Below are 26245 nucleotides of genomic sequence, written 5' to 3'. Positions count from 1 at the left end.
CACAAGGTAAAGTGGGAAAAACAAGGATTTACTCTACCGTCTATCAAAAACGTGTGAAAAATAATAAGAAGAAATGTGTCTCACTTATGATTTAGTTTATGACATGATGAGCCAACAACAATACATCTACCTGTCTGTGCCATACTATGGTATAGTTATAGTTGATCAGATAATTTTTCATTAAAGATCCAATATGTCTTGAATGAACAACATCCATTTGTCTACAGTTGGGCCTTTACATTAAGAGCATTTTTTTTTATCAACGATGACCTTTAAACAACGAATGGTTACAGATTCTGAATCTGCATGTCTACAAGAAGTGTAGTTTTTGCTCCACCCAACACTGTTTGACACCAGCAAAGTCAGAAGGATAATTCACACACCCTGTTCCTCTCTGGGATGATGATCAGTGTTGACTGAGGCATTTCTCGATAAACATGCACATGAGATGTGGTCTCTGAGCAAAAGTGAGTAGCATAATGTGTCGGAAGGAATATGCGGTTTGAAAAAGGACCAGCTGGTACTTCAGTATTTCAGACACAGTGTTCTAGGCACTCACATGCCACCTGCTGGACCTCTCCATGCACACCTGCTACATCTTCCAGGGTCAGCACCACCCCTCGGGGTAGCCCCTTCCCTGTGGCTACCCCTGCCACCTCCCCAGGGCTTAGCACCCTGTTCCACACCACAAACCCTGCAATACGCCCCGCAAACCCCTCATCGGGATCAAACCCTCCCCCTACGGTATCCTGCTCCTGCCCCAGCACCACCGAACCACCCCCGGGTACCTCGTAGCCCTTCCTGAACTTTGACCCCGTGGAGGTGAGGCGCCGGTCGGTGTAGTGCCAGAAACGTCCCTCAATGGAGGACCAGAGGAAGCAGAGGTGGTGCCAGCGGCCATCGAGGACAGCGTCCACGTGGAGTTGTCTGTAGACGGGGTCGCCCAACACGAAGTCTAGGGTGTCCCTTGGTACGGTGGCTCTGTGCCCGTAAAGGACCAGACTGTTGTCGTTCTCCTCGGTAGCGTAAGAGAGCAGCGTTCCGACGTACCCCACATCTACGCGGAGCCAGAGACACATGGACAGCTCCGGGAGGTTGGGGAAGCTCCGTTCAAAGGTGACGTAGTTATCCGAGGATGCGGAAGGGAAGAGCAGCACGGAGTCCACGTTACAGACTGGGGAGTGAACAGGATCGTTTAGTATGTTTATAGTTTAAGAGGAGGTCTTGATCTATTTGTCGTGGGGTAACAATTATCCGCGTCCTGTTACCCACTCTGCAGAGGAAATTGTTTGACTTGATTTGACTTGAATTAATTTGAATTGAAACAAAACCCATCAAATCACCAACACACCATTTATCTTAAACCTTGCTGTCTGAGCAGAGTAAGTCTACACTATCACTACAGAGGAAAATGTCAGACCTGTGTATGTAAGCATATAACACTCTCTGATTAGATAACACATCCCACAGTAGCCTCACCTTTATCATACAGGTTGAAGGTGATGTAGCTGTAAGTTAAGATCATTGAGATCTGGTTGCACCTGGGGAAACATTTTCTAAAGAATAACAACCCCAGCTGCTTAGTTCTCTCCCCTTCATATCCGGAACCATGGATACCTGTGGTCAATTGTAAAGCTCACTGAACGTTTCTAAAGCAAAGGCCAAGGTTACCAGACTGCCGACTGGCTCCCCTATCTGATTCTGATAAAAGCACAAATTTGTCACTGAAATGTCTGAAAATCTGTGCTGTTTTCTAAATTGTTTTAACATACGTTGGTAGAGATGTAAGTGCAATAATAGGTATCTATGAATCAACTATGTTCCAGCCCAACATTTGCTGTTGATAAGAGACTGTTGTGTTCAACAGATGGTCTCTATTCCATGACTTCAGATCAACAAATGCCGTTTTTTTTTTCTTCTGAAGGGCACCCTTGAGCATTAAATTGATTTCTCAGATGTGAGCAGAACTCTAAGCCCTACCTCAAAAAGAAAGTTGACAGAAGAATGTATTAACAACTTTTCCATTCCTTCTTTTTTTCTCTCTTTTGGTCACTCCCTTTTTCTTTGTCCTACTCCCCTGTGATGTTGACTGACTTGTGGGTGTTATGTGATTTATGTTCACAGGAGAGGTGAACTAGATGTCTGTTCTACTCATCTCTAAAGTAGAAGTTAGAGATTCCCAGGATAATTGAGCTTAAAGTTATGTGATGTAAAAAAATAATAAAAAAATTACAAATATAATTATCCAGAGAGCATGAGTGTAAACACAACTTGCAATACCTTTAACAGACTTCTCAGCTTCTATCAGCTCTGAGATTTAAATTGAGTTTAGATGCAGATCGAGATGCATTGGTTCGCTGCAAATTGGTTATAGATATGTCATACACTACAGTTGAGACCCTGGTTGTATTAGTGATAGTTGGCATGTGCAATAAGGAGCTTGAACATACTGTTGCCCTCCTTTCTAGGTCCTTGCAGCTGGGGGATCTTGTGCCTCAGAGGAAGCTGCAGAAGATTCCGGATGGCTGGATCTTCCCGTCTCTCCTCCTCTCCCCTTCCTTTCCCTTCTCTGTGGGCGTCCTCGGATATTTGTGTCTGTTCGTTTCCTGTCGTCCTTTCCATCTCTTTGCCCTTTCTCCACTCTGACCCAAACTGTGCTACTGCCCCCTCCTTGATGAGACCATGATCAGGGCTCTGCCTTCCTGTCTCGTGCCTTCCTCTCCCCTCCCAATGGATGAGGCGCTGGCTCGGTTGAGGGGATGAAGGCGGAATTCTAGTCCTCATTCTTCTCTCTTGAGTACTTATGGGTTGAGGCTGGTCAGTTGTGGAATTAGCCTGGGGATGGAGATTGGAATGAAGATGAGGCTTGAGGCTAGCCTGAGGCTGGGTTCGGGAATGGGTATGTAAGTTGTACTGGGGGTTTGAGTGAGGTGGGGTGTGTTTGGGCTGGAGATGAGAGCCTGTCCTGATCCTATCTCTTCTGGAGGTTTGGGCCCTGGGTGGTGCTGGGTCCTGTGGGTTGATGGGGTCCCCTGTCCTCCCAGACACCCTGACAGAGACACCATTCCCTTGAACAATCTCCCCAACTCTCCGCGTCAGCTGTCTCATCTGAACGTCCTTCTCCCCTAAGGACAGCTGCAGATCCCTCAAGCCGACCATGAGTTTCTCCTGCTGGGCCTCAATGGAGGCGAGTCTCCCCTCCTGGTGTTGGAGCTCCATGGTGAAGTTGGAGGCAGTGTCCCCCTGGCCCTGCTTCTGTCTCTGGGCCTGTCTGCTGCTGTCTTTCAGGCTCCTCTCCAGGGACGCCAACCAGCCCTCCATCCGCCTGCTCTTCTTCTGTATCTTCCTGCAGGACTCCCTGTGCCCAGTGAAAGATGTTACAAGATGACAAACAAAGTATAGCATAGGATTTACATATGATCAACCTTTACTTGGATTGGACATTTCTTATTTACGATAAGCAATTCAAAATGATACAGGATAAAACCAAAACACAAAAACACAGCACAATCATTAAAAGGTCATGTAGTCTGTGTGTGTTATACATGCAATCGATTTCATTCTTTCTTACGCCCGTTGGCTGCAGGGAAGAGAAAACCTTTTTCTATCAAATGCAGTCCACGTCTCAGAAATGGCATTAGATCACAGGAGTGTTGGTTTCTTACATTTACATTTAGTCATTTAGCAGACACTTATCCAGAGCGACTTACAGTAAGTACAGTGACATTCCCCCGGAGGCAAGTAGGGTGAAGTGCCTTACACTTCAAACTGGCAACCTTCTGATCAATAGCCTGATTCCCTAACCGCTCAGCCATCTAACATCACAACCATGCTCTCCTGTTTATCGTGTAATGCCCATGGCTCCTACCTGAGAGAGTCCATCTCCTGGCTGGTGGTTTCTCTGAGGTGGTTCAGGTCCTGGGAGAGGCCGTGGTACTGGTCTGTTAGTGTCTGCAGCCGGGCCTCCAGACTGGAGGACACGTTGTGGCGCCGGTTCAAAATCTCCAAATGGGTCAGAGTCTTCTCCTGGAAACGCTGGAACTGAGAGACCAGAGGAGGGTGTTATCAAATGTTTAGCCATTTCGATTGTTCACGGTAGTAAGATCTTTTAGAATATAAATACCTATGTCCATGCATGTGCACACACACACACACACGACATAGCTGACCTGTTCGTCAATCCGTTGGAGGCGTTGGTAGACGGGTGTCCTGTGTTCAGGTTGGGCTGCCCCCGGGTTGAGCTGGAGCTGGACCAGCAGCAGAACAAGGAGCCGGTATCCACAGCTAGGTCTGATGGTGGACATGATGCAGTGTGATTGGGCTGGGGCACACCAGGAGTCTGCTTGTCTTGTGTGGTAAACAAGGCTGACCAAGTTGCACTGGAAAAAGAGGAGTAGCTGTGGGATGGGGCTGTTTAGCCCCCGTGATGGTCTACAGATGTATGAACACACACACACACACACGTACGTCCTCGCTTGTTACCGCAGTACATCAACGTCAAACAAGCAGGAAGATTACTTTAACAGAGCTTTCTCTCTCTCTCGCCCTCTCTCTCTCTCTCTCTCTATATATATCACACACTGAGCCCATAAGTATATAATTGCCCATCTTTTTTACATTTTACAACACAAATACTTGAGAATCATGCTCTTTAATGTTATAGTGAAACACTCCGGATGTCATAGCAGATGCCATGTTTTGTGCTCTCCAAAGTGCATACCAAAAATACCATCCTGTTGTCTGAGAAACTTAGTAACTGTTTCTCTTATTTTGTAAGGTGTGGTTTTAAGAAGTGGTTTGAATGTGTGGTTCTGGGATGTGTCAGAGAACCCTGTGATTCAGCTCTCTGGAAGGCTACAGCCATCAGGTTGGTCCACTTCTACTGCCTTGCATTGTGATTGGTCACAATAAACACCCTGCAGAGCACAATGCTCTCTCATAACAATATGACTTACAAGTAGAAGCTATTAATCCCTTTACATATAGTACTGCAGTATCGATAGCAAAAATAAAGACATTAGCTTGTACTGGTATAAAAAAGGAAATCAAGTAGCTTGCACCAGTATTAAAAAGCTATCGGAATTGACACTGGGCAGTGCACCTGTCGTACAAGAGAATACTTTTGAGTGTTTCATGGCTCAGACAGATAGCAGCAATGGATTAATTGATCTTTGTGTGTGTGTGTGTGTGTGTGTGTGTGTGTGTGTGTGTGTGTGCGCGTGTGTGTGCGTTTCAGGCTCAGTTCCAGAGCAAATCGGATGGGCGAGTATTTGATTTAATGTCTTTAGAGCAAAGAAACATATTTTGGATTATCTGTGGTTTACATTTAGTCATTTAGCAGACGCTCTTATCCAGAGCGACTTACAGTAAGTACATGGTTTATAGCATGGGTCATATGTGGCCTGATGAGAACCGGTGTCAAATGAACCAGTCTGTCTCATGACTTGGCACCTTTATACCCATGATCCAGACACTATTTTTACCTCTGTAATAACTCCACCCCTCTTACTGTACGAGTTTAAAGTCATACTGGACTAATGGTCTGGAAAGTATGTTGACAAAAGCTTCACCCCTCTCAAGCATTTCAACACATGCACACACCCCTACTGAAATGTGCATGCACATACGCATACACTGCACACACTTGCACACATGCACACGCACACACACACACTTACACATATAGGTAATGTTTGGTCCCAGGAATGTTGTTCATCAGGCCTTTTCATTGCACATACCTATGAGCACACACACACACATCTCAAATATTTTCACCTCACCCCTGGGAATTGAATACACGCCAACACCTTTCTCTACCTTAAAACCCAACCCTGTTCTGCACCCTCTCAGTCAGGGGGGGTGGGGCTGGGGGGGCCTGCAGGTGGGGGGTTATGTAGATGGAGGGGCTATACCAGGAGGATCTGTCCATTTCAACACATGCACACACCCCTACTGAAATGTGCATGCACATACGCATACACTGCACACACTTGCACACATGCACACGCACACACACACACTTACACATATAGGTAATGTTTGGTCCCAGGAATGTTGTTCATCAGGCCTTTTCATTGCACATACCTATGAGCACACACACACACATCTCAAATATTTTCACCTCACCCCTGGGAATTGAATACACGCCAACACCTTTCTCTACCTTAAAACCAAACCCTGTTCTGCACCCTCTCAGTCAGGGGGGGTGGGGCTGGGGGGGGCTGCAGGGGGGGGGGGGGGTTATGTAGATGGAGGGGCTATACCAGGAGGATCTGTCCATTTCAACAGGTAGTTAGGAGGGAATGCAAATAAGAAGAACAGGTTATTATCAAAGTAAGAAGAAACTACACCTCCTAAATACTATAGCACAACCCCCCCCCCCCCCCCCCCTCACACAGAACAGAAACAAAGAACAAAGGCTAAAGACAACTTTGTCTTTTTCCTGTGTCATCTAGACATCATGAATCACCTACAGAGGGGCTTGGCATGGGGAGGTGTGGCCTGATATAGAGATGCTCAGGTAGGACTGGTAGAGCTCCCATTCTATCAGCACACTGCATCTGCAGCAGGACTATCTACTTCATACTTTTTTCATCACTTGAACCAGGTAAGCCCTTGTAGTTTCCTGTTTTCATTTGGAACGGAACGGTTCTGGTTTCAAACACAAGTCACAGGGCCTTAATGGGAACACCTTCTTGAGCTAGGTGTGGAACCACTCTGTGCATGAACTCAATACCAGCCATTTACAAATATTATCTTCAGGCTCTCAAGATGTAGACTATGCTAATACAAAGAAGGGAAAGAAGAGGGCAAGTTCATTGAAGTGAAAAAAAAACCCGGAGTTGATGGGTGGAAAAGTGAGCGTTACAGATGTGTTTGTGTGTGAGTTTGTGTGTGAGTTTGTGTGTGTGTTTGTGTGTGAGTTTGTGTGTGAGTTTGTGTGTGTGTTTGTGTCTTGTCGGTTGATTGTGTTGAGGGCAGAGTTTTTAGGTAGACACTTTAGGTAGGGAGGGTCCGATGACAAATGTGTGTGTTAGCTGTGACTCTGGAAATGCCGCGTCAGACACGTTATGTTAAAATATTATCTATCTGCCCCTAGCCCTCTTGTATTAAATTCATGATATAAAGTGTTTAATTATCAGATTATTTCCAGTCAGTTGTCCTGACTTGTATTTGCCCTGATCAGATGATTTGTGTGGTATTTGTAGGTATTGATAGTTGCAAGGTAATCATGTTGGGGAGAATGCCTTGATTTGGTTGACAGAGGTTAGTGAAATATTTTTTTATTGTGTTTGTGGGATATGAGATTGCAGGCAGTCAAGTGAGAGAAGTGTCCGACAAGCCGACAAGCCAAGTTTTGATGAGACAGAGTCAAATTTCCTTACTGCTTTTACATCCGGTTTGATGACATGCAAAAATGCCATCGATTGGGCAACCTGATAGATCGGATGATAATGTGGTTCTCTATTTTACGTCACAACTATATGTCTAGTTTATTTTGCTGGAGTCATGACATGGTGTAGGCGTTAGACAGGCCTCTAATGAACTCCAATCAGCTGATCTTTCTGTGCCACACATGCAGACAAGAAACAATTTCTCTTACACACACAGGTTTGACTGGTATTGAGTTCATGCACAGAGTGGTTCCACATCTAGCTCAAGAAGGTGTTTCCATTAGGGCCCTGTGACAGTCAGACCCTTAAAGCTAACATAATCAACAGAGTTGGATCTCTGACCCATTTTGATCTTGCATCCTAGAGTTGTTTGCAAGAGATGCTGCATAAATCCACTGGTCTGGTGCTGGGGGGGATCAGGACTGGGTCCTAGGCTCTGAGAGAATGAACCCATGTCGGGTTTACTGGGATAGAGAGAGGGCTGGGAGACTCTATACATGAACTTCAAAATGTATCAATTATATTTCATATTTGTACTGTTAAATGATTTACTTCAAATTAGAGTATAACTGACAGAGGAGCAACAAGAGGCGACCGACCTTCAGGAGTAATGAGAGAACATTTTAACAGTGTCTAAAGGGGGTGCCCCTCATTGCGATGTCTATGTGCATACCTACCCCTTGCATTTTACAGCTCCTGGAACACGCATAACGTTGTAAACTAGTCAAATCATTCATCAGAGATGGATCTGACAGACATTTGGAATGGAATTGTCTGGAGGAAGTTGAAGTTGTTTTTCCCTTTCACCAGTCATTCAGTTAAACAGCCAGTCAGTCAAACAACTAGCCAGTTAGTCAGTCAGTCAACCAGTCAGTCAAACAAGTCAGATGGTCAGTAAGTCAGTCAGTGAAAGAGGTAGTCAGTCAATAGGGAAACATGTAGCCGAGCTACATTCCTACAGCTATGTTCCGGTGTAGACTGGGTTTCGCCTGGGCGTTGTATGTGTGTGTGTCCTTTTGTTAAAGCCCTGAGGCAATCTGTCATTTCTCAAATCCCATAATGTACATGACAGGTGACAAGCAACAGCCAAAGCTCTTTGTCAGATACAACATAATTGATGGATAGTATATAGAGGAGGAGTTTTTCTCTAGTATAGTTTCTCTAGTACAGTAGTCTAGTATAGACTACTGTAGATTAGTATAGTATTCAAATGTATAGTTAGATTGAAATAACTGGCAGGCAACACTGGAGTAGCTAAAAAGAAACTGCTCTAACCACTGATCAAGGTCAGAAACAGGTTATTCAGTAGGGGAATGGTCAGATGTTTTTTCAATAAACCATGATAAAGCAAAAGATCTAAGGAAACAATAACAACAGGTTTACTAGAGAAAAGTCAATGACTTCTTCACTTATACCTGTCAGACTACCGCAAATTTCAAAATGTTGATTTAACACCAGGACATTTTATTTGTTGAATGTTTATTTACGTTCACTCTCATGTGACAGAAAAAAGAAACACTTGTTGTGTTAAATTAACACTGATATCATACAGAACAGAAGTGAGTAGATCATCTTTTATCAGCTGTAGAAGACAGGTGGTGCAAAATCTGTCTTAATTCTCTTGGTTGCAGACACTGTCTGTTCATTACAGCTGTGTCATCCTAAACCCAGTACCAGCAGAGCTATAGGACATACTTCCACCTAGTGGTAGTTTAGAGCAGTGGTTCTCAATCCTGGTCTTCGGGACCCCCTGCCCTGCATGTTTTAGACGTTTCCCTCCTCAAACACACCTGATTAAAATTAATGGGTCGTTATAAGGCCCATTTATTTGAATCAGGTGTGTGAGGACAGAGTGAGATTGAGAAAGTCTAGCTAATTACTCTAACTACATTTTGACCATCATGCAAGCTTCATATACACGAACTAACCTGTCTCCTTGGCGGTGTGCAGGAAACCTTCCGGAAACGAAAATGAGCGCAGGTGGAGCTAACCCACCCCCCTACATCATTCCAGGTGAGTCTTCAGCCAAGTCTGTCCATTCCTCCAGCATGTTTGCTGAACCACAACAGATATTGCACACTTTGTACCCAGACCAGTGGTGCCAACCTAAGTTACTACGCCCCCCCCCCCCCCCCCCCCCCCCCGTCGTCTTGTACTCTCCCTCACCTTTCTCTACTCTTTCTCTCCATCTCTTTCTCTCATCTCTCGTAGAGGGAGAACAGGGGGAGGGTGTCAAGGTGTACCATGTTCACCAGCCTTTCACCCCGTGTCACCTGCCAGAGGAGCAAATACCCACTGAGGTCCAGGCCGTTCCTGGTAAGCAGCACTTGGTGAAACAAAATGGATGTTTGTGGCAAAGAGGCATCACGATGAGTCACTTTCCTAAGCCTGCTTTCTTTTTGCTCTCCCAACACCCATCGTTCTCTCTTCTTTGGATCCCCACCTCCTCCCTTCTCTTCCGCTCCATCTCCTCTCCTCCCCTTTTTCCTCGGCAGTGTATGCCACTTCTGGCTCACCCACCAAGAACAAGTTTGTCAGCTACGAGACAGAGCTGGGCCGCACATCAGGAAGGACCACCTGCCCCGGCTGCAACCAGCAGGTCAACACCGACGTCACCTACAAAGTGGGAACCTTCGCCTGGCTCATGTGCTTGGTCTTCATCCTCTGCGGGTGAGTGAACGGCGGGAGGGGGAGGAAGATGGGGACAGAAAGAGGGGAGACATGGAGCGAGGGCGAGAGGGGGATGGAAATGAGAGTGACGAGAAGTGGAGTGTGTGTGGGGAGACAGATGGTGATAAGACAGTCAGCGACTCTGTGCCATGTTTAAGTACTAAAACTGTGTGTGTGTGCGTACCAGGTTGGTGGTCGGCTGCTGTTTGATCCCCTTCTTCGTGAAACACTTCAAGGATGCGTACCACTCCTGCCCCCAGTGCCACCAGATCCTCTACGTAGACAAGAAACGCTGCTGTTGACCGCCTTTCACGTCCACCCTCCTGGCACCACGTCTCCTCCGGTCTGCTCACCGTCTCCACTGGCTGGGTTTCATTTCCAGTGAAGCTCCTTCCCCTCTGCCCTTTAGGCCCGACTTAAGGCCTAGGATCTGACTCAGGCGGTGCGTTAAGACTTTTCAGCCCCATTAGAGCGGGAAGAGCTCGTGAAAGAAACCTAGCAGAGGAGGGCATTATAGCTAACTTACTTAGATGATCTTTAACCATATGGGTGGGATGTAAATAGCCTTAAGACACTGTTAAACTTGTTTCACCATTTAAAAAAAAAAAGAACAGAATCACCAAGAGACACGGGTAGCGGAGGTACCATATGTAGCTTTTACGACACAGAACCTTAGCAGTCAGATGACATTCCTTGTCAGTGATATCAAATGCTATCTTAATGTCAGGTATTGCACCTGCAAGTCTACTCACGTCTAACCTCAGGGTCTACATCCTATTGCTGTCACCTCACTAAGTCTCCAGCATAATGTGACTCAAATGTATCTACAGTATATATTAAACCAAATGAAGTATAGGATAATGAAGTATTTCCCAGTAGAATCAGAAATGATGTACATACAAGTTTGGTTTTCTGCACACAGTTCCAACCTTCTTCAATAAAGCATACTTATTAAGGATGCTCTGTTTATGGCCAGGTCCAAACTCTGACGAGGACACTGATGTCTAGTTTTGCCTGCATAAGTGTTTGTTTACATTTTTATTTGTCAAACTCCTCTTTTCAACCAGACATATTTCCATACTGTTGGCGCTAAACACCAATGATGTATAACATGTATCCAAGAAGATATTTTACATTTTAGTTATCACAGATTGTAATTTCTTGAAATAAAATTAGATGTCTCAAAGGACATGCAGATCTACACCATCTCTCAGGCACCCACAGCCAATTACATGCTAGGTTTGAAACATGCTACGCTTGTGTACTGACCTGGCCGGACAACTCAAAAATATTTTTCTGGGTGATGGTACTAAGAGAGGACCAAGTTTGGTCTTCTTTTTATAGAAAATTTTATTCAACATACATTTTCCAGCAAAAAGGCAATATACAGGAATAGTTGTCGTACACTGCTGCTACACGGAGGATTTGAAACCGGAAAATATCAATTTGAGGTGTGATTCTGCAGATCACCTTAGTACTGCACTTAACAAGACAAACGGATGCAATTAGTTTTGAAGAAAAAAAAATATAAAGAGATGGAACAAAATATCCAAATGGAAAGTCAGTAACTCAAAGGAAACATCTACACACAAGGAATATGAACACCCAGCCTTTTCTGTAGCCAACAAAAATGTGTTAAGATTTTACATGTTCATATTTTAAATATACAATTTCAACTGCCGTCTTTACAAAGCCAACTATGCGCTATAAGGGGAGCGTTCCTTCTGAGCTTTAAAAAAACAAAACAAAAGCTGAGTGTTTTAATAATGCTGGCTTTGTCTATATATCCTCAAACCAGTGGGCTAAGTGGCTGCAGGACCCTACAAGCATAGCTAAACTCCTCCAAGCCTCTGGGGGGCGACATATTCAGCTTTACTAACCCTCAGACCAAGGGAGGTGGGAGAAGGGGAGGTAGGAACGACCAAAAAAAGAGAAGGATGACAGGGTGAGGAACCCAAAAAGGTGGGGTCTTGGGTAGGTAAGCAGATCAAAACTACAACCAAAGTTTACATTTACCATTCCTGAGAAATGGAAAACCTCTGATATTAAGTGCCGACGTGCAAGATGAAGTACAGACAATTTCTCTTTTTTTTTTTTTTAATTTATTTTTAAACAGATGCTGTGGATTTTTATTTTATTATACAAGATTTGCAGAAAAGACAAAAACAGATTTTTTTTCCTCCAACCAAACTAATTGAGAAAGAATTGTGTAAACGTGGAAATGTTGACTAGTTGCACTAAAGGGGGACCAGGAAATATTATAACAACCACATCAGGGCAACTAGCAAGCCTCAGGCCTCAGCAAACGGCTTGGTAAAAGAAGGAAGCTCCTTCCTTCTCCTGCAAACAGCAATCTCTCTCTCCATTGCCTCTACCATCATATTCATCATCCCATTCTCGACGCAGCAGCAATTCTTTGCCGTAACAACAACCTCTTTTTTTAAAAACAAAACCAAAAAAGGGGAAAAGAAAGTGTAGAAGTTCACATACTGTGTCGTCCGCCTGGTTTTGTTAAAATCCAATTTCATTTCCACTTTCAGACAAAAAAAAAATAGGCAGTCAACAGTTAAGCCAAAAAACCCAACAGCCTCCAAAAAAAGGAAAAATAAGGAAAAACACCGTGGTGGGGAAGGTGGGGGGCGGGGAGGTGAGGGTGGGGGAGTAGCCTTCATCATCAGCAGGCGATCCTTTTGCTGACGACTGAATACATGGTGCCTGTGGAGCCAGATTCGGCAAGGGTGTGCAATGTGGTGAACACACACAGGCACGCGCTCACTCACGCTCACTCAGAAACGCACACACGCATTGGATTGGTTACAGTCTGTGGTTATGGTGGGTTAGGGTGAAGGAGGGGGGGGGAGGGAGGGGAGAGGGAGGAGCTGGTGGGCTGTTTAGTTGTGGATCTTGATTGCCTTCTCCAGGTAGGTGTAGCGACCTCTCTTTGGAGCTTTGTTGAAGTGGTCTAGCCCTAACCAGGGTCGAGGGTGAGACATGTTACCTGGGGGGGGGGGGGGGGACACACAGGTTAGAACAGGAGTAACAGAGTCCAAACACATTCAGCAGGGAGGACCAACTTGGCAGCTTCAAAGGTGTCAGCTGTGTGGCGGTGTGTACCTGGCTGTGGCTCAAAGTCTTTCAGGTTGACCTCGTATTCGTCTTCAGTGATGTACTGATGCCGACCCATCATCACAATGGCGAACTTGAACTGGCAGAGAGAGAGAGAGAGACAGAAAGAGAGAGGGAGCAGAATCTGTAAGCACTGCTGGAACGTAGGACAGAGTTGGGTGGGTGGGGCGGATGAGTTGGCGGAGTGCTAACCTTCTCAAATTCCTTCTCCTGGATGTCGAGCATGCTCTGGATCCTCCTCATCACCTCCCTGAACGGCTCCCCCTGAGGAACGCACCCCACAGGACAACATGACACACACACACAGGAAACTAAACACGCCCACCCCACCCCTCCCCCCGCCTCCCTGGAAGACGCACCTGTCTGATCTTGAGCAGGAAGGGGATGCCGAAGGTGCCGAAGACCTCTTTGTGGAAGTGAGCGACTGGGATCAGCATCTCGTTGTCCTTGTCCAGCTCCACCTGGTCCAGAGGGATCTCCTGGGGGAGGGGGAAGATGGGGGACACGGCAGCAGGGGAGAGGTCAGCACGTTGCGGGAGGAGAAGGGAGCGAAAGGGACCCGAAGCAGGAGGCGGAGTCTTACCTCTATTCTGAACGTCCGGCTGGCGGCTGGAGATAAACATTCTAGCAGCTCGTCCTCCTGATGCACGCCGATGATCTTATAGCTTACTATTTCTAACAGCCTGGGGAGGGAGGGAGGGAGGAGGAGGGGGTGAAGAGAGAGGCGCTCCATTAGAGGCTTATAAACCATTCATTCAAACAGGAGCCCTGCACCAAGGGGGGGAAGGGGGGAGTCCTTACCGGAGCTTCTCTGAGCCTTTGTCGGAGAGCTCCACAGCTTTTTTACATTCCTCCAGCAGGTCTCGGACACAGCCGTGCTTGTCAGGGTAGAGTGTGATCTCCTGGAGCACGCACAGGGGAGGGAGACAAAGCTGGCTGGGGTCCAAAACATGCATCATCCTCCACTGGAAACGACGCAGAATAGTGTGCGTGTGTGTACGCATGTGTGAATGTGTGTTACCTCCTCTCTAAACTGGCTGTTGAGCCATATGGACTTGAAGCTCCTCCTGTTCTCAAAGTCTGTGATCTTCATTTTCAGCTGGAAGTGTAAAAGAGGGGGAAGGCAAGCTCAGTCTCTTGAGAACAACCCTCTCCCATTCTCTTGGTACCACAAACACACCGTGCAAGCCCCCTAGACAATAGCAAGACGTTCCGCCACAAAAGATCCACTCAGCCTCCCGTAGATCAAGTACTCGGTTTACATCCATCCCATCCCATCCATCCCAACCACACACAGCCCCACCTGCTGGTAGTACAGTTTCTTGGGCTGTCTGGGTTTGAAGAACTGCAGCAGGTCTCTGAGAGTGCCTTCGTAGTTGTGTCTGAGAGGGTTGCCCGGCCCGTCCCTGTACCTGCCCAAGAGAGAGGGGGAGAGGGGGGAGACGGAGGGGGAGGGGAGGCGAGGAGGAGCAGGTGGTTTCCGAGGAGTGCGGTGGGGGGGGGGGGGGGGGGGGGGGCAGAGGGAGAGGCGGTGAGGAGAGAACGGAGGGGGGGGACAGGTTACACAACCTCGCCACGCCACGTTTCTAGGCGCGTGCCGCGACACGGAACACGGGAGGAACGTGTGACAGAGAGAGACGGGCAGCCCTACCCCTGGGACTTGAAGAACTGGAGGAGCATGGGGTCCGTGTTCAGCCTCTGAGCCACCGTCTTCGCCACCTGCCACAGACAACACACCAACACGGTTAGCGCTACCCTCGCGGCGGCGGCTACAGAGGGGGCCGCTTACTCCTAGCTGGCGAGTCCCTCTTCCTGACTGACCTGGAAGTAGTTCATGCGGTTTGAGAGCGTGACCACGAAGCCGGGGTCGTTGTGGATGGTCTTGTCACAGAAGATGACGTCCACCCGGTGGTAGAGGTCTCTGAAGTAGTCCTTGGCTGTGGGCAGCTCACTGGCGTCATTCTCTGGGTCATCCCTGGAGGAGGAGGAGGGATTCAGTGAGAATATGAACCATCAAATGAGTGACAGACAGTGAAAACATAAAAAGGAAGGAGAAGACAGATTGAGAGGCTTAATCTACCGTGCGATGAGTTGCCAATTCAGACATCTGCATTACAGCAAATGATTTGACATGCGCGTCCACACACACACACACACACTTACTTTTGGAACACGATGATGTCTCCGTCCATGAGCTCGTCCAGAGCCTTGTCCAGAGACACGTCGTAGTCCTGTATCCGCTCCGTCAGGTTGGGTTTAACTTCCTCATAGAGGATAAGGCTAGTCTCCTGCTGGAAGCCTGCTCTCTCACACATGACTGGCAGCAAGTCTCCTGGGGGGCACACAACAGTCAGCAACCACACAGCCGCAACAGCAACACCAGTGACACCCCCGTGGATGGCCCAACAATGATGAGGTAATCAGAAGGGGAACTCGTTTGACCTCCTGTGGGCGGGGCCAACACACACGATCATGGTGCCCACTCAGGACGCGCTGCATGGTTAGACTTACGTATTTTACAGGATATAGGTGTGTAGATATGTCCACAATAATTTAAGCTTCTGGTTTTTGGGTCGTACATCTTCAAGAACAACATGACATCATCTGTAAGAAAAGGGGGAGAGAGACAGAGAGAGAGCGCACTCCATCAACACACCAAGCTGAGCGATCAGTCCGCAAGAACGGCATCCACAGGATTTCAACACATGAACCTGTATGTTGTACGTTCTCTACAGGAGCCTGGCAATAATGTAGTTGTTTATGAATGGACTTGTTCGGTGGGTACATGTATACCAGTTCCTGGAACAACAAACAAACTAACTTGGCCTGTGGCCGGGGGAGGTCGGGGGAGGCCGGGGGAGGCGAAACTCACGGTCTTTGTCGAACTTGGGTAACGTGGCTCCGCTGGCAGCCATCTCTGGGTCGACCGTCTCCAGGAAGATGGTCCAGGGGTTCTCGTTGTCGCTCAAGTCGATCATCTGGACAAACACACGGACAATTAAAACTGTCTCTCTGAGGTTTGCAGTCCTTTATTCTCCATCCGCCCCACACAGTCTCTTACACACACACGCACACAGTGTGGTACTCACAGACTTGTTGCAGTCGGCCTCGTAGTCCAGCATGGCGGGCCGCTTGGTCCCGTTGCTCCGGGCCTGCATGGGCCACAGCCTCATCTGGTCCTGAGGGAAACCCTGCAGCACATCAAGAACACACACTCAAGATTGGTACACACACACACACACACAGTCTACGCCACATACACACGCTCTAGAGACAAGACTCACGCTGTGTTTTGACCTCCTTGAACAAATGAGCCCACACAAACTAAACACACACTAACAGCCTCATGTTGAACCAGGCTCACGCTTGCTACAGCTGACTCAAATACTGGAACAATTATTACTCTACTTATTGTTTTGGAAAGAGGTTCTTTTGGAAAAGGTTTGTCGAGCCAAATGACGTGACTGAAGGATGGAAAAGCCTCCACAAGGTTGAGAGCCACTGTACCAGTGTACATTCACAGACCCGTGTACACGCACACACCTAATGCCACTATAAGGCAAGAGAGACTGTTTCCATGTTGCTGGGGAGGAGAGGAGGAAAAGATGAGCTGGGTTTTACTAATGGCTGGAAAATGAGACACCCACACACTCACCATGGTCTGGGAGAGGTTCTGGACGAACTCTGCGAGCGTGGAGGACTTGAGGACCTTGAACACTGTGTACTTCACCTTCTCCTCGTCATACATGTCGTTGCCCTGGTGACCACAGAACTGGTCCTCCGTCACCATCTGACGCGACGGGGAAACAGGAAGTGAGGAACAGAAAGCGGAATGCGTGGGATACGACCTGCCGACGTGCACACGGCCGGTGCACCGGTTTCGTGGCCTGCACCTAGAGCTCCGTCAGGGGGCGGAGCCACGGCCGTGTTCCCTACCTGGACCTGCATGTAGAGATGGGCCTCCTGCCTCTCCTTCCTCTTCTGGGCCTCCACCCTCTTCTCCTCCTGCAGGCGCTCCACCAGCTGCTGGGGGATGTCCACGTCTGTGACCGGCAGCAGCACCTCGCCTGGGGGGGGGGGGGGGGGGGGGGGGGGGGGGGGGAGACAGACAGACGGGGTAAGACAGAGGCCACGGACCATCAACTACACACACACACACAAAAATGTGTGGGTCACGCATGGACTGCTCCTATACAAATCTGGTGCTGAAAGGCAGCGGTCTTCCACCCTGGTCCACAGGGCCCACTGTCCTGTGCGTTTTCCATCGCTCCAGCCCATCAGATTCAGTTGAATGGGTAGTGATCAGGCTCAGCACAAGCCTGATCAGACTGTTCATTTGAATGGGGTGTGTTGGATTCAGTAAGCCAGTGAGAGATGAGACTCTTGGCAGATGTACGACAGCACAAGTCCAGTGGGTTGGACTGATTGGACATGACAGGACGTCGGAGACGGACTCACTGAGTTTGGACTCGCGGATGTACACCAGCATGTAGGCGTTAGTGCAGTGGCGGACAGAGAGGTCGTCGTCATGGCCACCGTAGTTGTGTTCGATGGCCTCCTCTTTGGTGCACCGCGACACAACGTCGTCGTCAAACTTGCACCACTGAGGGGAAGGAGAGAAGGAGAGAGAGAGAGATAGACAGGCACAGAGCACTTAAGACTACTGTTTGGGTACATTCATTCAGCAGCACTTACATCAGTCTGAATCATAGGACAGGATGTTTACTTCACAAACAAAACAGCAGTATTTCAAAACACATTTTTCCCTTATTGTAGCGTTAAAGTGACAGTGACGGTTTGCAACAGGGACGATAACACCCTTTAATAGCAGTTTTATATTCAAATCACTGACTCAACCCCCCCCAGACAATTCCCCCAACAGCAATGACATTGCAACCGCCATCATCACATTACCGACGACCATTTACAGATGCCATGCATTCCCAAACATTGCTCTGCCCCCCCCCCCCCACATTTACTAACAATAACAGGCCGCTGGCCCCATGACCATTCGGACAATTCCAGCAGCATCAAGAACATTCCCTTCCCCACATTCACCTCCCTCCCTCGAAAGAGGTCAAAGTAAAAAGAAAAAAAGGTGTTCTCACTATTGGCTCCTTGACACTGACTTTGCCGTCTCCCTTGGGGTTGAGATAGACGACATAGTGGCCCCCGTGGTTGTCCCCGCTGTGGACCAGAACCGCGTGGAGGATGTAGTTGGCCGGGTCCTTGGAGTCGGGCTTCTGGAGGAACTCATCCAGAGGCAACTGTTCTGGGAACTCAAACCTGGGGAGCAAAGGGAGCGCAGAGGGGAAAGGGGATGAGCGTGAGGGTTCGAGAGAGAGAAGGGGGGGAGAGAGAAAGGAGGGAGAAAGGGATGAGAGAGAGAGGGGGGGAGGAGGAGGAAGAGAGAAGAAAGTACAGAGGAAAACGATGAGGGGTTAGAGGGAGGCCGGGTGTCAGATTTAGGAATCTATTAAAACACTGTTCAAATGAACTCATTTCTCAGGGGAACAAGGGGACAGTTATAAACTGCAGGAGAAAGGTATAAACAGCAGGAGCGAGGACACCAGAATGATGATGCCTGCTCACCGCCTTTCCAAACACGCACATTCATCCTAAGTGCGTGTGGGGGTGCCAGGTGACTGGGGGCACGCAGCTCAGATGAGTCACAGTGAACGAGGAGGCTCTCACAAGTCAAGTCCATTCACCATCACCGTGTCATTCCACAAGTCGCCTCAAACACCACTCAACTCACAGGTCTGGACCCTCACTCTGGACGGCCACCGCACAATGCTGCACGCACAACTCAGGACTAACACGGCCAAGTGTGTGTGTGTGTGTTTGTGCGTGGGGGTGGTTACCTGTCGTTGATCTTGATGTTTTGGTCTGTCTGAGGGTCGTACATGAACCTCATGAGCTGCAGGTGCAGGATGGGGGGGAAGGTGAGGAACTTGACCCCCTTCTCCGCCTCCTGCAGGCCGTGCTCTCCTGCGTCGTACTTGTTGTCTCCGTCCAGCTGCTCCACGGCCACGTAGTCCTTGAAGGACTCAAAGACTGCACAGGAAGAGGGGCGTTACACTCCTAAACATCAGCTGCTGCTGACGACGAGGGGAGGGCGGGGGGTCACGTGTCGCAACAGGCTAGTAGGCGATACTCACTGTTCTTTTTTCCTTTTATACTGAGCTGGATGTCATAGTAGTCCTCTATCCGCTCTGACCGGTAGTCTACGTGCTTGCACTGGATGTAGGACTGCAGAGAGGACAACACACTTAAGTCGAGACGACAGACAAGACTGGGAGAGAGGATTTTTATTTCATTTTTCCTAGTCTAGTCAACTTACCACCATCTTTCCTCTGAAGAGTTTGGGGATGGTTCCCTCAACGCAGGTGCCTTTCATTTTGTTCTCGACGTTGTCCAACAGCTGGAACACACACACACACACTTACTTACACGCTGCCGAGGAAGCAGCGTCAGATGGTGGAGAGTCACAGTAGGGGACACTCACCACTCTGCACAGCTCCTGGACATCGTGCTGCATGAAGCTGTCTAAAGTCTCCCACCTAGAAAAGGAGCAGGACGGTTTCAAACCACTGCTAGTTTCTGTCAATGTCACAGCCGAGGGTTTTGAGGACGCGTCTTAGGCTGGGCCTGTGACAGCAGCAGTGCTGCTCCATGCTGCCAGAAATAATGGATCTGGAGCACGGTGCCAGCGACATAGATCGGCACTCCATAGCACCACGGTACTGTTCAGGGGCACTGCCACTGATATGACTCTACAACACTATTCCAGGACTTAAGAGAACCGCTACTGATAGCATAAAGCTATAGTGCCCTATCACTTACGGCTCTATGCTAGCACTAAGGAGCGCAATCACTTACAGCTCTATAGCACTATGCTAACACTTAAGGGCACTGCCACTAATAGCTCTTCTCTCGTTTCCTGTTAGCACCAATGAGCACTACCACTTATAGTTAACGTTACAACATGGTAAAGTCAGTGCGAACAATCTTTTATAAACAAAAAATCTGTTTTTATTATGGCCATGCATGGACCTTCTGCCACGGGCTCTGCTACCCACCCAAAGGACTTGGTGAGTTTCTTGGTGCCCACGGGCTTGTCGCTGTGCTGCAGCTCGTAGAAGACCCTCTGCAGTGCTAGGGGGACGCTCTTGGATGAGTCGTCACCCTCTGTGGGCATCATGTACACCGCCTGAGACAGAAACACAAAACAAATCAATCTTCCTAAACTAATCTGCAAATGAAAAACAAAATGGATGAATCAAAACTGCAATGGCCGCCTCAAGTGTTGCGGGCTGACTGACCCGCCGTAGCTGGTTGGTGAAGAAGAGGGTCTGCAGGAGGCTGTTCATGTAGCAGGTGGCTCCCTGGTTCTTCAGACCCACGTAGCCTGTGTGTTTCTTAGAGTCCCAGCTGCACACACACACACAAGCAGGGAAACTAAGGTTAGCTAAAACCCAGTTACAGATAAAGAAAGACTTAGAGACAGACAGAGAGACTTACGCCACTCCATGAGGAGCGTCCGCCTGTACGTAGACTTCAAAGGAGACCTTGTCATCCTCGACGAACCCTCTCTCTGGATCAGTCACGTCCTGGACACAGGGAAGACATTCACGCAAAGTTACAAACGGCACACATTCCTCACAACCTCGACACATCGGCTTCATTCTCCCCACAGGTTCTTCTCTCACTGCCCCGTCGTCCACCTAATCCCTCATGTTTTCCTCCTCCCTTCCTCCCTCCCTCCCTCCCTCCCTCCCTCCCACCCCCCCAGGCAGGCGAGGCAACTCACACTCCAAGACATGAAGTTGGAGAAGCCCCAGTCGTTCTCCTTGTGGAAGAACAGGTGGCTTATCCTGCGGCTGAAGGACTTCTCGTCGTCTTTGTAGTTGATGATCTTCAGCATCGCCTGTGCGTGACAGGACCATGACCTGGGGAGGGTAGCACACACACACACACACAAACACTTCAGTGTGGGTGCCTAGCTTCGGTTTCCTGGGGTGTACTCTGAAGTGCTGTGTCGGCCCTGTGCTTACGTGGAGTCAGACTCGGCGTTGCACTGCAGGAAGAAGCCCACGCTCTTCTGGTGGGGCCTGTCAGGGTAGAAGCGCGGCATGACCATGATCTTCCAGGGCAGGTTCCTCACGAAGCAGGACGGGCTGAGGACAGACTCGCTGAGGCGGCTGAAACGCTCCACCACGTAGCGGAACGTGGCCTCGGACCGCCAGCTGGTGTCTGCAGGGAGGGGCACAGGCGCAGGGGTTAGGGGGGGGTCACCTCCCGGAGGGGAGGGGGGTCTGTGCAGACCTGATGTTGGTGCTTATGACGTTTTGTTTCACCAGCTTGCGTGTGTGTGTGTGTGTGTGTGTGTGTGGATGTGTGTGTGGAAACGTGAGTCCTCACCATCTTCCATGTCTTCCTCTGTGTTGTTATGGCCGTCTGCCATGGCCACGTTCCCGTTAATGACTGGGTTAGCTGGGATTCTCGGAGGGTCATCAGTGTCCCCAGCTGAAAGCACCAGCAGATCCAGCCCATTAACAACATTGCTATGTTTTACTATATACGTGGCAGGGTGGAAATAATGTAGGTTTAAACAGTTTCACAGCTGAGGTGTGTTGGGTTGGTGGGGACTACCTTTTATGATAGTGCTACAATGACAGGATAATTAGGAAAATAATCCAGAATTAAGTTGTGAGCTTGACACTAACCGCTTCTTGCATTTATTTTAATCTATAAACATGATAGAACGACAAAAAAAACTAAACCTACTGTGGAGCGAACATCAAGAACGAGAGAAAAGGCAGTCTGACTGCTGCAGCTTAAATCTTGAAAATAAAGGTACCGGATATAATTATCCTGGCTGGCAAATAATTGTTTGTGTTTGAGCCCAAGTGTGTCTGTGTGTACTTGAGAATGCCTGTGTGTCTTAGTATTCCCAGGATGTGACAGAGAGCTGATGTTGGCTGGCTCCATGCACTGAGTCAGTGAGCCACGCTCAGGAGACTGACCTCATTTTGCCAAGTGGATTACAAGCTACTAAGGACGAGTGTCAATCACATCAAAAACGACTTCCTGTACCGTCCCCAGCAAACAACCAGATACAGGCCTAAAATTAGCATTCCTTCCCTACACCCATACTACCAAACAATACGTGGAACAATTAAACATACACTGAACAGACATCATTCAAAACAGATGTCCCACTTATGAGAATACATAATATAGAGCATCTAATCTGTGCATTTCACTCATATGGGTAACAGTTGAATACATGCAAGGTAACCTTTTAGAATAAATTAAAAACAACTATTTTATTTAATCTAACAAACACTCACAGGGACATAAACACACAAGGACTACAACTTGAACCCATTCATAATTTCATGACATCAAGTCTATAAAACCTGGAGCTCTGGATCAGAAAATCTGATGGGCCTGTATCATCAGAACCGTTGCAAAAGTACATAATCAGCTTTAAAGCAGTCAGCTTCAAATAGAGGGGGCACGGGGCAGTGATAGTGGGCCAGATAAAATGGGGCTGTAGCTCCTACTTAAAGGCTTGGTAATCAGGAATGGTTTGCGATGGAGTGGGATGGATGTAGTTTCAATAACTAAAAATTGCAAGGTGCTGTTGCATTAGATGTTGTGACCAAAGCGCATCTGCTGGGTTTGCTGAGTAAACAGATTCACACTGGGATTAACGCTTTAAAGCACGGAAACTGGTAGCTAGTTACCTATTATTATTTGTAACTACATTAAACGAGGAAATGCTGCTTATCAAAAGATGTTTTGCAGATGCTTACGAAATTATCTGAATTGACTAACAAATGCGGATCATTAAAAATGGCGAGCTCCACGCGCGTTGTTTCTTCATACAATGAAGCAGCAAATCCCCGCGCCGTTTCAATGCGAGCCCCACATGCGGGCCTTGCCGCAGCAGCCAACATCAACCCTGCCAGGATTTTTGCTGTCCGACATTAGCAAATAGCAAACTGGGACAAACGAATGCGTTGTCCCTACTTACTAAGCGTTACAATAAACCAATTTCAATTTCTCGATGCCTGTGTACTTACTAAAATAGTTAAAAGCATCGTGTGTGATGGATGGTTTGTCAGAAACGTTATTTATATTTGAATGACTCACTTCGACATTTGGCAAAACAGGCTGACGCATCAAGCTAGCTAGTTAGCTAGCTAGGTATAGAAAATAAAAATAGCCAATATCCATGCATAGTTTTCCTTGACTAGCTAGCGAGGCAACGACAGGTTTAATTGAACGGGAGGGAAAACAAAGGAGCTATTTATCTACCTAGCTACCCTTAAAAACGTAAACAAACCAGAAAGCCGGGCCGCAAAATTAAATTGATAGTTGCGAAATACAATCCACCATCTTGTCGCCACACACCCCCTCTGTATTAGCTGTGTAGTTAGCTATGTAGCGAAACTGCTGCTAGCGCAGTAGCTACTAGTTCAGGCCCGTTAGTGGCAATGAGAAAGTTCGTTGCTAATGACAACTGCTGATATTGTATCTTAAAATATTATTTGAGCGAGATATTGTAATATCTAACTGTCGACATCCCCTATAATCAAACTACGTGCTGACGTACATTTGAAATCAAATAAATTTAGCTACCTTTTGGCAATGTGTCCGTAATTGCCATTGTTAATTTACATGCGCAGGCTAACTGGCTAGTAGTAGGCGTGACAACACTAAGCTATTGTTTATAACTGTGCATTTAACATAAACAAGGCTTAATATTCCAATTTGAATGGGCATAGCAACAATAACGGTGCACCCAATCATGTATCTGGCTGCAAAATCGATCTTTTGATCGTAATTAGCTACGTTAACGATGAAACCTTGCTAGCTAAACTAGCAACTTGCATGCTGCCTGGCGATGTTTGTTATTGAAGTGGTCAATAATGATATAACACTTAGATCGGGCTAATGGATGAATGTCAAAATAATTGCACCCCAATAGGCATTACTAACGTGATTACCCAGTTAACTGTGTTGTAAGTCTGTTTACAGCTAACTAAAGATTCAGTGACGCGTCAACCAGTTCACGGTAACTAGCCCACAAACTACCCCATTACGACAATCAACGTTAGCAACACAGCTAAGACAACGACGCCATACGACGTCTGATGTGCTAGCCAGTTAGCTATACGAAGCTAACGCTAACAACACTTCTAGACTGACGTTCGTGTTAAGTAGTTGGTAAGAAACACGTGTAACCATTACTGATAACGAACCTTAGTTTTTACATTTCCTTTGTTGAAGGAGTATCATTAGCTTGTTAGCTAGCTAACAAACTGCGCTTGGTAAACGAGGTCAGCAGCAAGACTCAATTTGCTGCAATGCAATGGACGCAACATCAGCAAATCTACAGCTAATGTTACTTAGCTGGCTATGACAGGCCTTCGTGTTTACTGTTAAGTTGAATGCACTGATCTTGCCCGGGCACCTACCGTTTACCATTTGACAAATATTATTGTATTAGCTCCTCTGTCTGCTTATGCCCATCTCCGTTTTCTATGTCCATTTCAGGTCTCTTACCTTCCATTTCCATATCCTCGGGTTCGCTAAGCTGTTGCTCGCCGGCTTTCTGCTGCTGTTGCTGAGTGTGGTGATGATGGTTCATGTTGGCAACTGTTGTGATGTGATGATGCCTGTTATCTTTGTTCCCCTCGACCTTGTCCGGAGTCGGTTCCGTGGGGAGCCGGGTTCTGAGTTGTTGAGGCGTCTGAGGATGCGGAGGAGGGATAGACAGGTCGAGCCTAGGCGGCTGGGCCTGTTCTAAAACGACCTCGGCCTTTTCTGATGTCAGCGCCGGGGATTGAGGAGGGGAGGTCGGTGGGGGAGCAGGCAGAGAAACGCGGACGTATTTGCTCGCTATTCGCCCAATCTCGGCGCTTTGATGGGTGCAAATCGCTGACGGTGGTAGATGACTAGGGCTCAAAAAAGGAGGCCCGTTGAATTAAATCAATCCGGCTTTACCCCAGAAGGAGTGGGGTTATAGGCGAAGTGGGAAAGACAACTCACATACAACCTGCAGCCGGAGAAACAAATAGTCCGTTTATAGCCACCTGACACTGGGCAGCCAAATAACGGATTTAGTACTACAGGGGGAAAAAAGGACCATTTGCTAACGACTCACTTAACAACTTTCCCTACAATATTCCCAGTCCGTGTGTTCCTCCGATTGTCCCTCGTCTGGAGGAGAGCGGAGAAAAAAGCTATCCATTCAAACACGCTTCTAATTTGGAATCGCACTAATTTAGAAGTTTACGGAGCTAGAGATGCCACAGTCCGATATCGACTTTTCCACATCAAACCACCTTATCGATATAGGCAACAATATTTTAAACCTTGTCGCATTTCTAACGTCTCGTCTATGTATAAATTTGCCCGGTCACAGCCAGTGCCTCTCACCCGCTCCTCGGTTTGTGATGTTGAGTTGAGGTAAAAACTCAAAATGGCGGTCGCGCTCTTCTCTGAAATGTCACATCCGCATGGAGATCCAAACACTCGCTTCGAGCTGGTTTGCTGATAGTCTGTCTCATTGATTATAACTTTAGTTTAAAGTCAACAATTATACTATTCGTGGGTGGTATAAATTATGATATTATTATTATATGTCAGTTTAGATTACATTAGGATTGAGCAACAGGACGCACACACAAATAAGTGGCCTGTTCCATTTACATCGTCTTTAGCCTACATCTTGGTAATTTACAATCACAACAAGATGAGATTTGATCATGATATTTAAGTCGATTCTACACTTCAAAATGGCTGAATACTAAAATGTTTCTACATGGCCGATGTATGACGGCCACACAGCACTGTTCACACTCATGGTAAAATTATAATATATAATTATATACTATAATTAGATATAGCCTATATGTATTTTTAAATAATTCAATAATCTGAACGATTTATTATTCTTTAACGTTAATAGCGCAAGACATGTGTGATCGTGGACCCTTACCAAGTGTTAGTTTTTTCTGCACTAGCCATCACGATTA

At 47.4% G+C, this 26245-nt stretch overlaps 3 protein-coding genes across 6 annotated transcripts; 1 reads left to right on the top strand and 2 right to left on the bottom strand.

The window, feature by feature from the left end:
* Nucleotides 1-131: 131 nt before the first annotated feature.
* Nucleotides 132-4410, bottom strand: LOC124478929 (pentraxin-4). Its single transcript, XM_047037337.1, has 4 exons — nt 4170-4410; nt 3869-4041; nt 2451-3358; nt 132-1174 (listed from the first exon to the last, which is right to left on the bottom strand). Exons 1-4 carry the CDS (start codon nt 4302-4304, stop codon nt 534-536), a joined length of 1857 nt encoding a protein of 618 aa, XP_046893293.1. The 5' UTR covers nt 4305-4410; the 3' UTR covers nt 132-533.
* Nucleotides 4411-6504: 2094 nt separating this feature from the next.
* si:ch211-157c3.4 (Lipopolysaccharide-induced tumor necrosis factor-alpha factor homolog-like) lies at nt 6505-11253 on the top strand. Its single transcript, XM_047037545.1, has 5 exons — nt 6505-6607; nt 9345-9407; nt 9606-9710; nt 9890-10064; nt 10252-11253. Exons 2-5 carry the CDS (start codon nt 9365-9367, stop codon nt 10364-10366), a joined length of 438 nt encoding a protein of 145 aa, XP_046893501.1. The 5' UTR covers nt 6505-6607; nt 9345-9364; the 3' UTR covers nt 10367-11253.
* Nucleotides 11254-11748: 495 nt separating this feature from the next.
* On the bottom strand, nt 11749-25696 carry usp7 (ubiquitin specific peptidase 7 (herpes virus-associated)). Of its 4 annotated transcripts, XM_047037543.1 has the most exons (30): nt 23355-23625; nt 21846-21859; nt 21615-21719; nt 21248-21446; nt 21004-21142; nt 20715-20803; nt 20516-20624; nt 20273-20403; nt 19699-19753; nt 19534-19614; nt 19352-19442; nt 19055-19247; nt 18299-18476; nt 17649-17793; nt 17127-17257; nt 16846-16980; nt 16280-16381; nt 16063-16168; nt 15702-15794; nt 15354-15522; nt 15012-15165; nt 14842-14909; nt 14494-14602; nt 14212-14289; nt 13992-14092; nt 13774-13873; nt 13550-13669; nt 13383-13454; nt 13179-13269; nt 11749-13062 (listed from the first exon to the last, which is right to left on the bottom strand). In XM_047037543.1, exons 1-30 carry the CDS (start codon nt 23360-23362, stop codon nt 12956-12958), a joined length of 3273 nt encoding a protein of 1090 aa, XP_046893499.1. In that variant the 5' UTR covers nt 23363-23625; the 3' UTR covers nt 11749-12955. The 4 variants fall into 4 exon arrangements, with proteins under 4 accessions (XP_046893499.1, XP_046893496.1, XP_046893498.1 ...); XM_047037540.1 differs by lacking the exons at nt 21846-21859; nt 23355-23625 and adding an exon at nt 24771-25696; XM_047037542.1 differs by lacking the exons at nt 21846-21859; nt 23355-23625 and adding an exon at nt 24771-25696 and having other exon boundaries at nt 14494-14596.
* Nucleotides 25697-26245: the final 549 nt, after the last annotated feature.

The sequence above is a fragment of the Hypomesus transpacificus genome, chromosome 17 (assembly GCF_021917145.1).
Source record: "Hypomesus transpacificus isolate Combined female chromosome 17, fHypTra1, whole genome shotgun sequence".
In the NCBI taxonomy this organism is placed as follows: Eukaryota; Metazoa; Chordata; class Actinopteri; order Osmeriformes; family Osmeridae; genus Hypomesus; species Hypomesus transpacificus.
The sequence above is the reverse complement of the archived record's forward strand: the minus strand, read 5'-3'. Positions and strand labels throughout refer to the sequence as shown.

Bases quoted from the DNA above. Each gene is read 5' to 3' on its own strand.
- LOC124478929 (XM_047037337.1), bottom strand. From the start codon at position 4,304: ATGTCCACCATCAGACCTAGCTGTGGATACCGGCTCCTTGTTCTGCTG. The intron at 4,042-4,169 runs GTCAGCTATGTC...CTGGTCTCTCAG, and splicing joins TCCAACGGATTGACGAACAG to TTCCAGCGTTTCCAGGAGAA. The intron at 3,359-3,868 runs GTAGGAGCCATG...CACTGGGCACAG, and splicing joins CAGGAGATGGACTCTCTCAG to GGAGTCCTGCAGGAAGATAC.
- si:ch211-157c3.4 (XM_047037545.1), top strand. From the start codon at position 9,365: ATGAGCGCAGGTGGAGCTAACCCACCCCCCTACATCATTCCAG. The intron at 9,408-9,605 runs GTGAGTCTTCAG...CATCTCTCGTAG, and splicing joins ACCCCCCTACATCATTCCAG to AGGGAGAACAGGGGGAGGGT. The intron at 9,711-9,889 runs GTAAGCAGCACT...TTTCCTCGGCAG, and splicing joins TGAGGTCCAGGCCGTTCCTG to TGTATGCCACTTCTGGCTCA.
- usp7 (XM_047037540.1), bottom strand. From the start codon at position 24,855: ATGAACCATCATCACCACACTCAGCAACAGCAGCAGAAAGCCGGCGAG. The intron at 20,804-21,003 runs GTGAGTTGCCTC...CCCTGTGTCCAG, and splicing joins CCAACTTCATGTCTTGGAGT to GACGTGACTGATCCAGAGAG. The intron at 16,981-17,126 runs GTAGGGAACACG...CCGTCGCGTCAG, and splicing joins ATCTCTACATGCAGGTCCAG to ATGGTGACGGAGGACCAGTT.